General features: G+C 51.0%; 7 protein-coding genes and 1 non-coding gene across 8 annotated transcripts; 5 read left to right on the forward strand and 3 right to left on the reverse strand.

Moving 5' to 3' along the window:
- Nucleotides 1–207: 207 nt before the first annotated feature.
- Nucleotides 208–1,235, reverse strand: BCR37DRAFT_262618 (uncharacterized protein). Its single transcript, XM_040866725.1, has one exon. The coding sequence runs from the start codon at nt 986–988 to the stop codon at nt 416–418; it is 573 nt and encodes a 190-aa protein (XP_040726284.1). The 5' UTR covers nt 989–1,235; the 3' UTR covers nt 208–415.
- Nucleotides 1,236–1,539: 304 nt separating this feature from the next.
- BCR37DRAFT_391862 (P-loop containing nucleoside triphosphate hydrolase protein) lies at nt 1,540–2,142 on the forward strand (the record flags this gene model as incomplete). Its single annotated transcript, XM_040871062.1, has 1 exon — nt 1,540–2,142. The coding sequence occupies one exon, from the start codon at nt 1,540–1,542 to the stop codon at nt 2,140–2,142; it is 603 nt and encodes a 200-aa protein (XP_040726285.1).
- A 595-nt stretch (nt 2,143–2,737) lies between these two features.
- BCR37DRAFT_386462 (uncharacterized protein) lies at nt 2,738–3,094 on the forward strand (the record flags this gene model as incomplete). Its single annotated transcript, XM_040870442.1, has 1 exon — nt 2,738–3,094. One exon carries the CDS (start codon nt 2,738–2,740, stop codon nt 3,092–3,094), a length of 357 nt encoding a protein of 118 aa, XP_040726286.1.
- A 1,635-nt stretch (nt 3,095–4,729) lies between these two features.
- Nucleotides 4,730–5,955, reverse strand: BCR37DRAFT_391863 (glutamine amidotransferase class-I-domain-containing protein; the record flags this gene model as incomplete). The annotated part of the gene is made up of 3 exons (XM_040871063.1): nt 4,730–5,010; nt 5,317–5,568; nt 5,610–5,955. 3 exons carry the CDS (start codon nt 5,953–5,955, stop codon nt 4,730–4,732), a joined length of 879 nt encoding a protein of 292 aa, XP_040726287.1.
- Nucleotides 5,956–6,726: 771 nt separating this feature from the next.
- Nucleotides 6,727–6,799, forward strand: BCR37DRAFT_t13. Its single transcript has one exon. It is a non-coding gene; the product is annotated as a tRNA-Val (tRNA).
- Nucleotides 6,800–7,265: 466 nt separating this feature from the next.
- Nucleotides 7,266–8,665, reverse strand: BCR37DRAFT_378265 (uncharacterized protein). The gene has a single exon (XM_040869005.1). The coding sequence runs from the start codon at nt 8,641–8,643 to the stop codon at nt 7,672–7,674; it is 972 nt and encodes a 323-aa protein (XP_040726288.1). The 5' UTR covers nt 8,644–8,665; the 3' UTR covers nt 7,266–7,671.
- A 131-nt stretch (nt 8,666–8,796) lies between these two features.
- On the forward strand, nt 8,797–10,338 carry BCR37DRAFT_391865 (uncharacterized protein; the record flags this gene model as incomplete). Its single annotated transcript, XM_040871064.1, has 1 exon — nt 8,797–10,338. The coding sequence occupies one exon, from the start codon at nt 8,797–8,799 to the stop codon at nt 10,336–10,338; it is 1,542 nt and encodes a 513-aa protein (XP_040726289.1).
- A 64-nt stretch (nt 10,339–10,402) lies between these two features.
- Nucleotides 10,403–11,332, forward strand: BCR37DRAFT_378267 (2-deoxy-D-gluconate 3-dehydrogenase). The gene is made up of 2 exons (XM_040869006.1): nt 10,403–10,873; nt 10,909–11,332. The coding sequence occupies exons 1-2, from the start codon at nt 10,429–10,431 to the stop codon at nt 11,235–11,237; spliced, it is 774 nt and encodes a 257-aa protein (XP_040726290.1). The 5' UTR covers nt 10,403–10,428; the 3' UTR covers nt 11,238–11,332.
- The last annotated feature ends 2,536 nt before the right edge of the window (nt 11,333–13,868 follow it).

Consider the following 13,868-nt stretch of genomic DNA (forward strand, 5'->3'; position numbering starts at 1 on the left):
CAAGCAGATACTTGCAGAGGGTTGCGAATTGCGGTTACCAGGTCTACCACACCGAGGTCAGGCTACGCATGTGCCATTGGAAGTTTGTCAAAGGTTGAGATGTTCGACTGCTACATGAGATAGAAGTGCCTCTCTCTCCCATGTATCGCGTGCTTTCAGGTGATGGTCCCCCTTTGTTCTACACTTTTTCATGAGGAGCACGAGCTCTACTCTGCTCCTCATCTGCATCAATCCTATTTGCACTATCTAGATTGCTTGTGTTTGACTTGACACCTCACCATCCAAGTCATGATTGTATCCACGCACAACCCCGCTAGATTATGAGCTTCATTGCCATGCAAGATAACGCCCTTGCTAGTTCCGGCCCGCTTAGCAACACGGCGTTGAGGACCACCAAGAAGATCAACAACGGTCTTCATGTTAGAAGGAGGGACTCAAAGAGAGTTGCGCGAATGTCGATGATCATGTTGACCACAGCAGACGATGAAAGGTTGCCGTCTGGCATTTTGATGGCAAAGAGGTGGATCAGCGAGTCCAAATGTCTCAGATGACTGAGACGTTGATGACGGGAGACGACGATGTCGTACGCCTCGCTTGCAAGATGAACATCTTTGATGACCTCGATATCAAAGCAATCGAGGCCCTCTTGAAGCGCCTTGATACGGAGTTCTGCTTCCACATTTGCCTTTGACATGGCATCAAGGCAACGGGCTGCTGCTCGGACCTTTCGCCGTAGATCCAGAACAGTCCGAGTCAATCTGACTTGGCATTTGAGTTGCATAATTTTAGAGACGAAGGCTGAACTTGATGTGAGCGGTATGTTGGTCTGAAGTCTGCACCCTGAGGGCTTTGGATAGCGCCTAATTCCTTGAGAAGAGCAGTTTAATGCAAGCCCGCGAGCAAAAGCAGAACCACGAGCGCCTTTACAAAGCTCAAGACTATGACTAGCCAATGGCCACGACAATGAAGAATGACCAATCATGCGCATGTGTGGAAATGAGCAAGGTGGCGACAGATGGTCAGGCTCGACGTAGACAGGTGCATGCTCATATCAATTTCGCAAAGTTGCAGAAATGAGGCTGTATAGTCCGCGATTCATACAAGCTTCTGTACTCGTTCTTGCTGTGGTGAAGTTATCGATTGCAAGGTGTGAAGATCAGCTGATGCTCACTCCTGGAAGCGTACTACAATGAGGAATTCTCGTCACCAGGTGTCGACGGTAGCTAGGAGAAGACGATGACAGAGCTGAGCACGAGACAGACGCGCTCTCGTAGTCACTATTTCCGGTGTAAAGTTCAGCAGACCGGCCAGTTTCGGCCCTTCAGCAGTCCATGACCCCTGCTGGCTGCCAACATGAGACACAGCATCGCTTTCCTGATCTAGTATGGGTGGTCACTGGCCAGCAGGCTGCAGCTGGCAGTCGAGTGAGTCTGTCGCTGTCTTTCTCACGAAATTCTGTCGACCACATCCAGCACCAGTTGAATGCTCACCCGACATCTGCTGAGTACCACAACTAGCGTCTCCCGCCTCGCACGTACCATGTCTTCTCAGAGCAATCCTTCAGAACTTCGTCCAATCGTTCTTTCTGGTCCTTCCGGCACAGGCAAATCCACTCTGCTTAAACGGCTCTTTGCCGCACACCCTTCTCGGTTCGGCTTTTCAGTCTCTCACACGACCCGCCAGCCACGCGCTGGTGAACAAAATGGCAAGGACTACCATTTCGTTGATCGTGCATCATTCAAGGCTGGTGCTGATCGCGGTGATTTTATCGAATGGGCAGAGTTTTCTGGTAATTTGTATGGAACTTCTATCGCTGCCGTCCAGGCAGTCGCACAGACCGGTGAGGGGGATGCGAAACGGACGTGTATCTTGGATATCGATTTGCAAGGTGCGCGGCTTGTCAAAAAGACGCAATTGAATGCGCGGTTCTTGTTTGTTGCACCGCCGTCGATGGAGGAATTGGAGAAGCGGTTGCGTGGGCGCAAAACAGACTCGGATGAGGCGATTGCGAAACGTCTCGATGTGGCCAAGGTGGAGATGGAGAGTGTCAAGGAACAGGGTTTCTACGACTTGGTGATTGTCAATGATGATGTCGAGCGGGCGTATACAGAGTTTGAAGCATTTTGTCTACGAGATGCATAAAGTATTTGTACGCATAATCAAGCATGGATCAAATGTCGCGCACAATAGCACACACTGTTCCAATGTCATGTGACGCCATCAACGTACTCCTCTCGTGTCAATCTCCAATAAGCCTGAGAAAGGCTGTGTCCATGCAAGTCAAGGACTTTCGTTGGCGGCATCACCAAGGGACCAATTAAGGTGCAAGAGATGCCCAAGTAGGCTGATGGCAGCGATGCAAACCTGTTAGACCCGTGTTGAAGCTGTTCAAGACCCCCCGAGGCCTTATAAGCAGTGAGCCTAGGACTGCATGTTGCCGTATCGAGAGAAACGTCTAGTGCAAATTCAGACCGAGCAATCCGAGCATCGATGTATTGACCAGAATCAGGGCGTAGAGAGAAGGCAGAAATCTGCTCGCTGGCCTTGATTGCGGTCCAAGAATGAGCAGGCCACCATGCCATGAACAAGGTCGCAAACCAGCAATGTCGGGGCTACCGAACCTGATCACTTGGCCTCTGCTCCCGTCAGGGGAACTGCACTGCCAGCTGCAGCTTGTTCGCAGGTCAATCAAGCTCAGCTGCAAAGTGACATTGCGAACAAAGACCGTGAGCTCGCAATGAAGGATCAATTGATCTCGGAGCTGAAGGCGAGCAACGACAAACTTGTCGCAACCTACGACCAACTTATCGCAAACTACGCCCGACTTGTCGAAAGTACAGAACAGGTGATTGCGGAGGTGAAAGCACACCTTGATCAAGTCATCGCGGACAAGAGTGAAGTCATCGCTGGGCTGCACTCAAGGTTATTGGCTTTGCAGCCCCCAGTCGCCGCTCTGACTCAGCCTCGCCCGCGTCCTGAGTACGCTCCAGCCTCGCTTGCTGTTGCTGGCCCGCCGACCATCATGGCGTCTCAGTGTAGCGTACGCGACGCAGTCACGCAGAGCGTGTGCTCCAGGCGCTTGGACTCTCGCTAAAGGTTGTCGACTACATTCCAAGCAGCCCTCACTTGGTGCTACTCTTACAAAGGAATATTCCTGCCTGAACCTGCCCCAATGCAAGAAACGAGGCGGAGTTGACTACACAAGCCATCGAATACCTCAATAGTCTTCGTATCCCCTTTTGTCGATTCTTTGACGTCACTGGGACTACACTGTCACTACAGCATCGGTACACCTCGACATTGATGGGCATTTGACAAAGGTCGCTTACCAGGGAGATGTGATGGGCATTTGACAAAGGTCGCTTACCAGGGAGATGTGATGGGCATCGCGCCCATTCACGTTGCCTCGACACACAAGTGGGATTCAGCGCTTTGTTTAGCAGAATTCAAACTTTGTATGCTTGACTGACATGCGCACATATTGGGAATTCTTCTGGCTTGAGTCTGACAAAACCCTTGGACGTGCTCTCTTCAGTGATCGCCAATCAGCCTTGGCTTTCCTGAAAGATGCGCTGAATAGGTCAGAAGCACTGTCTGGGTTGCGGATACATGACCGCCTACTTTTTCAACGCCAACAACCAGGCGCTCTCCGATGAGAAAGCAAGGTGATGATGACGATACTGTCGCTCTCATGATGGCTTGCCTGTCGCACACCGACTGCAACTGGACATCCAAGTGGTAAAAAAGTGGACAAGGCTACTGATTATCCAATTGCAGTCGGCGTGATGCTGGCAATTCATCTCAGAAGGGCGACGATGTCGCCAGTACCACCTCGATTACCTGCTCGCAGAGCGCCTAGGTGTTGACGATCAAACAATAGGCGACGATGTATTCGCACCTGACGGATTCAGGAATTCCTCCAGGAAAGCCACGCCTCGCCGATGATCGCGGAAAACTCTACAGTCAATGGTCTTGTCTGGCTCAAGCCAGAATACCTTCCAAAGTGTTTATATGTCAGTCAAGTAAAGAAAGAGGCAGCTCTTTGCGACGTTAAACAGATTCACCAGCATCATTTGAATGATAGCCGTGAATGGTTGCTTGTCGTAGGGGCCTGTAGTCTGCTTTCAATTGAACAAAGTGCTGAGTTCCTCTTGTGTGTCGAGGCAGCGTGAATGTGTGCGATGCCCATCACGTCTCCCTAGTAAGTGATCTTTGTCAGATACTCATCATGTCAAGGTGTGTGCCGATGCTGTAATCGCATTGACGTTAACAGAAGACAAATGGGAATGCGAAGATTGTTGAAGTAACTGATGGCTTGCGGGTCAACTCCGCCTCATTGCTTGCATCAGACCATGTCCTTTTGCAGTAGTAGAACCAAGTGAGCGCTGCTTGGACGTAGTTGGCAACCTGTAGTGAGAACTCAAGTATCTGGAGCACACGCTCGGCATCGCGTTCGCTGCATTGAAGCGCGAAAATGGTCCAGCGGCCCGGCAGCAGCAAGCAAGGCTGGACCAGGCTCGGGACGCGAGCGAGGTTGATTCAGAGCGGCGACTCGCGCCTGCACAGCCAACAACCTTGATTGTAGCCCAGCGATGCCTTCATCCTTGTCTGCAGCGACTTAGTCAAGCGTGTTGTCAGCTCAAAAGTCACGCGGTCTTTGCTTGCAACAAGTCGGTCGCTGCTTACAACGTGTCTTTCAACTTCGGCTTCCAAGGTTACAATTGATCCCTCATTGCGATGGCGGCTGCATGAGCATCGTGAGCTCACGGTGTTTATTCGCAATCACACTTTGCAGCTGAGTGAGACAGACTTGCGGAGAAATTACAGCCGGCGACGCATATCTCTTTGCGCCAGCCACTGTAAACCTTCGCGTGCGCATCTTGAGCTCATACTCTCGGCGTTGATTGATGGATGACTTGCGGATTTGTGTTTCAGGGGCCTTGAGTCGATGTTGAGGAATCCCAACAAAAACAGGTTTAGAGAAGGGCGTCGTCGAGATGGAATGCAATGCTGAAGTGTGGATCGTGTCCAGAAGCAAGGATACGAGAACGACAGTACATTGGCGAGTGGGCAATGTATCTATACGCAGAGGTGGTCCGGTCTATCCATAAAGCCAGGACCAGCAGGCTCCGACTGTGATTGTATAACCTTGCCGTATGTTGGCCGTTGGCAAGAAACAAGAGGGCAAAGTCAAGGATGGTGACCTCAGTCACACCGGGCGAATAGATTTTGCGTGCTGCCAGACATTCTGCTGCCATTTAACGCCTGGCTCTCGCCTCCGGGAGAACATTGTCATGGCCACGTAACCGTACGTACCTGAAGATGCAGATAAGAGCAAGCAGGACTGGATTCTCAATGAGTAGCTCGACAGGCGCAGCAAGGCTTGCCTAGGCCTGATGGCATATGTCGCCACCGCCACTGCAATAACAAGTCGGAGGTTGTTGGAGCTGGCAATGAATGTTTGTGCTGCACTGACTTCGTAGTTGAAAAGCCGTTTCGAGTCGGCAGGCGTGCTGCCAGGTGTTGCCTTACTTGCTGCAATGTCCCGCGTCGCTGTTCGTGGATCGTCTCTAGGATACTCTTCTTTGCCGCGACAGGCGCTCCCTCACTGAAGCCTGGGTTGCTTGCCCATGTACCGGCTTCTAGCTTCAACAAGTTGGCAAAGAGCATTTTGCCAGCCTCTGAGAGTATACTCTCTAGGTGATACTGGACTCCTTCCATTGCATACTCCTTGTGCCGGAACCCCATGATGATGCCATTTTTAGTCCACGATGTGCGTTCCAGACACGCAGGCAGGCTTTCTTGTGTACCAGCTAGAGAGTGGTAGCGTGTCGCTGCAATCTTTTGCGATACACCTGTATACAATCCCTTGCCATTGTGCTCCACCAAGAAGGTCTTTTCATGCAGAATCTCCGCGTACCGACGACAATGCCGCCAAAGACTGTGAACATGCATTGCAGACCTATACAAAATGCACGTCTCGCAAAGCCTTCGTGCAACTTGCCCGTCGAAAAGCTGCTTGACCAATACGCACAGTGAGGTAAGTCCATACATGCCCTGCGTACCATGATACTCTGGCGACAAAAGGCGTAACATTCATGCTGATTGAGTATATTCCTCAGGTGTCTGTGCAGCGGATAATTGAAAGCACCTGAATCTATGCCCAATCTTGAGTTGTCACTGTGAGCAAAGAAACTTCTGTTGTCAGACATGTTCAAGGTTCTGAACTTCTGGCAGCATGTTCAGCTGCGGAGAGAGGTTGAGTCGGTTGAAAACCCAGTGATTCGTTCTCGAGTGGTAGTTGAAGTTGCGTCTCACCATCTGAACAGTTGAACAGATGATAAACAGATAAGTTTATGGACTTGTTCGAACTCCATGCACATCATGGTGGTGAACATCCATGTTACTCAGTGTTCTTTGCGAGTATAGCTGCAGGCAGCACCTGATCCCAGCACCAAATGTTGAAAGCTGTTTGATGGCGGCGCTTCGGATCAAGCAGCGCGATTATCCGCCGAACAATCGGGAATCCCGCGATAGGCTCAGTTTCGGACCAAGAACGTCTTGTGCTCTGCCAGCCTTACCGTACCGTACCAGCTGGTCTTGAAGATGTCGCTAGCGGACCTAGAGCTCTGACAATGGCACATCGCGGCGAGCGAAACAGAAAAAAAAACGGGGATAAGGCTAAATTTGGGGTATATATAAGTATACGAGCGTCGCCTCTTCATAGCCGGGATGGTGTAGCGGTTATCACGACTGCTTAACACGCAGTAGGTCCCGGGTTCGAGACCCGGTCCTGGTATCTGTTTTTTGTTCCTCTTTGCTTGCATTTCTCTCTGTTTTGGGTTGCGTTGAAAAATTCGTTGCCGCGAAATGGGTCCGACTGGCGTATACATAGAGCTTCCGCGAGATTGACGAGACCAAGCGGCGAGCGTAGACGCCTCCTTGAACCGTGATCGTGGCCTGATGTTAGCTGCCAAGCTCGGTACTTGTCCTTGCAAGTCAATGCTATCGCATCACGAATACCCCTGATAAAGTCAACCCTGCAAGAAGCATTAACTTGAGTTGATACATGTATAAGTAAAGGAACTGCTTAGCTATACAAATCAAAAAGCGTGTCAGTATGATGCAGTCGAGCGCTGCCTTGTCCTCTACCACATTTCCGCATAGCCTCTGGTATGCTCAAGCATATCATCGCCATCTGATAAATTGTCGTACCGGCAGCTACACCGACCTGGACGTCGACTGCTCTTCCGCATCATGTTGCCATTTACATTCCTACCACATACATCTCTGCGGAGTCTGGCGCACGCTGAGCAAGCAAAAGACTGCTGTAGACAATTTGTATACTGATGAATTGTCCGTGTCCTCTCCATAGTTTTGCTGATCGTCTATAGGTAATGGTTGCATCAAACACAGTATAATGCCTTATTTCGCTTCACTCGATATGCTAGCAGCTAAATGATATATACGGCATAAGGCGTCAAAGGCATGTCTTTAGGATCGAAGGGACTTCGTCAAGATACACGAGCTGGACAACTTCCGCGGTTCTGAACAAGCCAAAGTCATGAGAAAGGCTCGAGGATGTAGTCAAGTCTCACAGCATGATGCATCATAGCACTGCAATGCTGATTCCGGCGGCCTCTCGATCCTGTCATCATCTTTGCAGATGTCTCAACAGCAAGGCAGACCCCTTGTACAAGTCCCGCCCAACTCGATGCCAATACTGTCCAAAATCTCCTTGACGACATCACCATCTACCAGTGATCCTTCATCTGCATCGAGCGATAGCTTTGCAGAAGCCATGAGCTTTCCGACCACCTCCTCCACACTCAACTTGCCACCAAGCAAATGCTGCAGCGCATCATATGTCTGTCTACACGTCATGTGTCTGCCAGTCACGCGGTCTGCTTCTGAATAGACAGCAGGCGACAATGCAGTCAGCAGTGCACAGAATTGCTGCCCGACGGCACTCAGATCCTTGCCACACTTTTGTGGTACCTCAACAGGGCCGAGCAGTCCGAGAAAGTTGGCAAACGCTGCGTCAGGTGCCGCAAAGTCAAAGGCTTGGGCGCCGAGGTCTGGAGTTTTTGTAGGCGGTATAGTTGGTGGTACTTGACTGGCGACCATCGGCACTGGAATAGCTTGACGTGGTGTAAAGGCGCCTATCGCCGCGGCAGGCGATTGTATGGGTGGTACGCTCGGACGCCAATTCTCCAATGGTTGTGCAAAGGTACTGTACCCAGCAGTCGCCACGGGTTGTAGATTAGGAAGGGGCAATACAAGGCTCTGTTCCACTGGCGCAGCGACAGCAAAAGCAGGCTGCAAAAAGCGCCTGATATGCTGAGCGCCTTCATCCATCGGTAGCGTCAGGCAGTGCGTCAAATCTGAGTCGCGCACACCAAGCGCAGTCAGCCAGCCTTTCAGCTGCCGATTCTCCGCCTCCACTTGCCGCGCGCGCGTCTGTACAGAGATAGTTGCTGCGACGCCGCGCTCTTCATATAGTCGCACTTGTTCTTCGAGATGCGCAACACGTTCCTGTTTTCTTGCGCGAGAGACTCGCTGATTATTGCGGGCTCTTGCATTGCGGGCTGCTTTCGCATTGTCTGGCCCTGCCTCTGACGCTGGGCTCGCCGTGGTGCTCATGTGCTGTCAAATTGATGTGTGGTTGCGATGCTCTCCGCATCCATCAGCTACACAAGTAAAATGCACAGCTGGCATGAAGGCGAGCTCGCGGTGCACAAGGCCTTGAATCTACTTGATGTCAATCGCGGGAGGGAGCGCATCACTACTGCCACGATGCCAATGCAGCATCAGGCCTTCTTCTCCAACTTGTCCTACTTCGTGTGCGGTACGTGTAACGCAGATGGACAACCCTGGGCATCCATCCTCTGTGGCCCGCCTGGCTTTCTGCGCGCAGTCTCTCCGACGCATCTTGCTTTCTCTACTGCTGTGCCCGAGGACGATCCTGGGTTGCAAAACATGGCTGAAGATACGCAGGTAGCAGGGCTCGGTATTGATCTTGCAAACCGTCGTCGCAACAAGGTATTTGGCCGTATACAGCCTGGCATGCTGCGTAGGGAAACGAATGGAGAGGAAAAGATGCTACAGGCCATTATCACAACAGAAGAGTCGATTGGTAATTGCCCCAAGTATATCAATATGCGCAAGCTCGTCTACCACAAACGTTCTGGTACCACCAAGAACTTGACCCTTGCGCAGTGTGCGGAACATATTGCAGCTGCCGACATGATTTTCATGGCCTCAAGAGGGCCAAAAGATCTTGATGTCAACCATCGTGGCGGTCAACCAGGTTTCATTCGTGTCGACACTGCGGATGATGTGCTGGTGGTGTATGTGCCTGATTACTCTGGTAATCAGCTCTTTTCTTCGCTTGGCAATATTGAAAGTACAGCTGTTGCAGGTATTACGATTCCACATTATGATACTGGCGATATGCTGTACCTGACAGGCGAAGCGGTCAACTTGTTTGGCAAGGATGCTGCAAAATGCATGCCAGGGGTACAACGTCTCACACGCATCAAGGTTACATCCAGAAGGTTTGTTGCACAAGGTCTCAATCTCAGGCTTGAGGGTGAGGATGTGGCTATGTCACCGTATAACCCGCCCATCTACCGACTCTCCAGAGAGCCCGGCCATCGCTTACCCAAACAAGAGGCGAGTAACAAGGCAACTCTTGTAGCAGTCCAGGCTCTGACGCCGACAGTCAACAAATACACATGGAGACTAGAGACGCCCGTCAAATGGCAGCCTGGCCAGTTTGGCGTGTTTGACTTTGGCATATGCAATGAAGGCTACGAGCACATGAATGATCAGCACCCTCAGCTTTTGAATGATTCCTTCATCAGGAGTTGGACCATCACATCACAAGAGGGCAACATTGAAATGATGGTACGCAAGAGTGGTGTGGTGAGTCGCTTTCTTGCAAATCATAAGCTGGAGCATGAGGAGCTGTCGGTGCCTTTCCTTGGTGTTGGTGGCGACTATGGCAGCGGCATAAACAAGGCAAAAAAGGTCCTCTTTGTTGCCGGTGGTATCGGCATCACTCCGTTCGTCACACTCTCGCAAACCCTCGGCAATCATGTAAACTTGGCGATACTATTCTCTGGCAAGCCGACAGATGACAAGCTGCTCGAGCAAATTGATGCGAGCCAAGTCTCTTATTCACAACAATTTCATCGTCGCATGATCAAGCAAGATTTTGAAGCAGTGCCAGATATTGAGGAACGAGATGTCTACTGCTGCGGTCCACCAGGCCTTGTCAAGAGTGTCGAGAGCTGGACAACCAAGCCTGTATATGCCGAGTCTTTCGAGTTTTAGTTGTAGCTGAGGGAGCTCCTCTTAACCCCGCAATCATCCGCACGGCTCCATCTTCCTGTCTTGACCCAAGTTGACCGTCAACAAAGCACGATGAGCGGGTCATTCTTGGATAATCTCTTCTCACTGGATGGAAAGACAGTCCTTATCACTGGAGCCAATCGTGGTCTTGGTGCTGGCATGGCAGAAGCACTAGGAAAGGCCGGAGCTAATCTTGTTCTTGTATTGCGCGACACGACTCAAACAGAGGCAGTCAAGCGGTACACTGACATGGGCATCAAGACTTCTGCTGTTCAGTGCGATCTTGGCAATGTAGAGCAAGTTGAGAAGCTCATTGAGCAAGTTGTGGCTTCTCATCGCATCGACGTGCTCGTCAATTGCGGCGGCATCAACCGACGCTACAAGGCCCATGAATTCCCCGTCAAGGACTTTAATGAGGTGGTCCAGGTCAACTACTTGACACCAGCACAGCTGATGCGTGATGTCGGGGCATACTGGATCAAGGAAAAGATTGGAGGCAAAATCATCAACATTGCTTGTAAGCTGGTCTTTTGTTGAATCTGCTAACCTGAGCCATCATGTCTTTCCAAGGTGGCATTGAAGTCAGCTCGTATGCTGGCACGAAGCACGGCATTGTGGGCCTGACAAAGGCCTATGCCAATGAATGGGCTGCGCATGGTATTTGCGTCAATGCCATTGCACCAGGCTATGTTGCCACAGATCTCATTGAAGCATTGCTCAAGGATGAGAAGCGCAATGAAGCGATCCTAGGCCGCATTCCGGCAAACAGGTACGGCGAGACCAAGGACTTTTGGGGTGTCACGGTCTACCTTGCCTCCCAGGCGTCTGACTATTGCAATGGCAGTGTCATCACTGTCGATGGAGGTTGGGTCGGCCGTTAAGCACAATACAATCTGTCCGTCGTAGCAGACTTAGAGCACAGTGCAATGATACTACAATCTGATGCTTCGTAGCTAGAATCAGTCCCAGTATTCAGTCAACTTTCGAGTGACGCACGACGCGACAAAACAACAACCAGCTCATGCCACAGATCGATGCGTCTGGGCGCACTCTACGATGCCTTGCCCTCCGTCGCCTTCCCAGCAGCCTTTCAGAAGCGCGTCATTGCTCACGTCCTGCGTAAGGCGCTCTCGCCCTTTCTCGCGCGAGACTTGCAGGAAGATGCCCTTGCACTGCATATTAGCAGCGGACGGCTTGCGCTGAGCAATCTAGAGCTCAAAACTGATGTATGGCTCTTGACTTATTAATGTGCTAACGAAAGCGCGTCAACGATAAGCTTGCGCCGCTTGGCTTGGCGCTCGTCAGCGGCAGTATCGATTCTCTTGAAGTATCTATTCCATGGAGCGACTTGCTGGCTGGAAAGATTACAATTCTCATTTCTGGCCTGGCGCTGCATGTCGAAGCACATGGTGTGCAGAGTATGGATGGGCTATCTGCTACGACTGCTGATTTAGCGGCTTCATTTCTTGAAGAGCATGAAGGTGAGCTTGGCGTTGGCTCGATTCCCGAGTCTGCCATGGTTCAGCGTCTGCTCGATACACTCCTCATCAACTTGTCGGTTGAGATCTCGCGCATCAGTGTTACAGTCACTGCGGCGACGAGTCTGGAAGTAAATGTTCAACACGCGCAGCTTGTGCCAACAGAAGAGCGCGCCTCGATGCTGACGCTAAAGGGCATCTCGACTAGCTTGCGTCAAAGTAGGCCGCGTGCACCGTCTACTTCTTCTAGCATTTCGTCTGATGCAAGTGATGCGCCAGAATTGATGCAGTCTACAGTGTTTGGCAATGATCAAGGCCGATCCCTCTACATGAGTGCGCTGGGCAATACCGTCTACCAATCTGCATTGCAGTCTGCCATACAGGAAGATGGCAAGACTGGACAAATTGCTACGTGCGATGAAGGCGTTGTGGTCCTGCTCGACTGGACGACAGAGGCGATTGATGTCAAGTGCCGGCCTATACGTATAGACTGCACGGCGCTACAGCTCCTTGCCGTTCAAGATGTGCTCGAGACGTTACGGCCCAAGAGCTCAACAGAGTCTACGCCACCACCAGTCTCCATTTCCCTTGAACAACTGGAGGCATGTGTTGTTATCGGAACAAGTCAAGTGACGCTCAACATTACTTCTCTTTCTGCCAATTTGGCGTCGCTTGCTGGACATTGCGACGTATCTCTGTTGCTTGACAAACACATCTGCATGGAGCGGCAACAGCTTCGCTTTGACCAGGGCAACGTAACGGTCGACCCTCTATCGCTTTACATTCGGGTCGAAGCATTACTGAAGCTTCTAGACAATCTCGAATCGCTACCCAAAGCTCGCTCGTCACCTGGTGAAGGCGCGCTTCAAATTACTTGTCCAAAGCTCTTCGTCATTGCCACTCTTGAGCAACACGAAATCGAGCTGAGTCTCTCTGATCTCGTATACGACAAGACATCAACAGCTCAACGGATACGACATCGACTGCAATACACTAATGCAAGTCTAGCGCTAGGCAAACTGCGAGTCGACTTGGCGGGCGACAACATCTTTGACTTTACACAAGTCCTGCAGCGTGCGTCGCAGCGGAAACTCGATTTTGATCGATACGATGTCTTGTTTGCAGAGCCGCAGCGCAATGATCGAGAAGACAAGGCGACTGTACAGGCTGTCAAGGAACGCTTCAAGGCGGCAAGTGAACAAGTATTTCGCGCATCTCTCGGGATTGTCAAATGTGCCTGTTCCAAGGAAGCACTCGATACCTTGCAAAGCTTGGTTGCTGCGTTGCCAAAAAGCAACAAGACCGAGAAAATACCACCCATTTCGCTATTCGTCACGATCGATGCCTTGTCTGGAACCTTTTCCTTGCCAGACTTTACTTTTCCATTCAGACTGCAAGGCGTCAACTTGTTTGCTGGACATGGCGTCAAGGATGTCGATATTCTAGTCTTGAACGCTGCGACCATCAGCCTCGATGCGAAAAATTCCGAGACTGTTCAACTCATTCGTCGTGGGCTGCACCTCGATTTACATAGCAAGACGGAAATGCTTTCCATCAAAGTTCGGCATAACATTGCAGGTTCAAGAATAGGCCAAGTCATGGTGCGTCTAGGCTTGGCCGATTTTTGTCTGGCTCACCATGCAAAGATGCCATGGGTTGATGCAATGCGTGCTGAATTCGCATCAGACAAGTCGTCGCCTAGTAAACTTCACTTGGCGTATGCGTTGGATCTGCACAACATGTCTGTGGCGCTCCACCCATACGCTACAAAGGCAGTTGGTCTCCTTTATTTTCGTCGAGCTTCTGCCAATGGCTCTCTGGTAGATGGAACACCGGCTCCCATTCAAATGCATGCCGGTATTCTCGAATTCTTTTTGGTGGACGACATGGATGGAAGCCAAAATGATCTGAAGCTCAAGAAAAAGGAGGACCCCGTGATTGAGCCACTGCTGAGACTTGGCTTTGTTCATGCAGCAAGCATCGAAACGGTTAAAGTCAAGGTTGACTTTGAACAAGAAGCTGCAGGTTCAGTGA

The sequence above is a fragment of the Protomyces lactucae-debilis genome (assembly GCF_002105105.1).
Source record: "Protomyces lactucae-debilis strain 12-1054 chromosome Unknown BCR37scaffold_6, whole genome shotgun sequence".
In the NCBI taxonomy this organism is placed as follows: Eukaryota; Fungi; Ascomycota; class Taphrinomycetes; order Taphrinales; family Protomycetaceae; genus Protomyces; species Protomyces lactucae-debilis.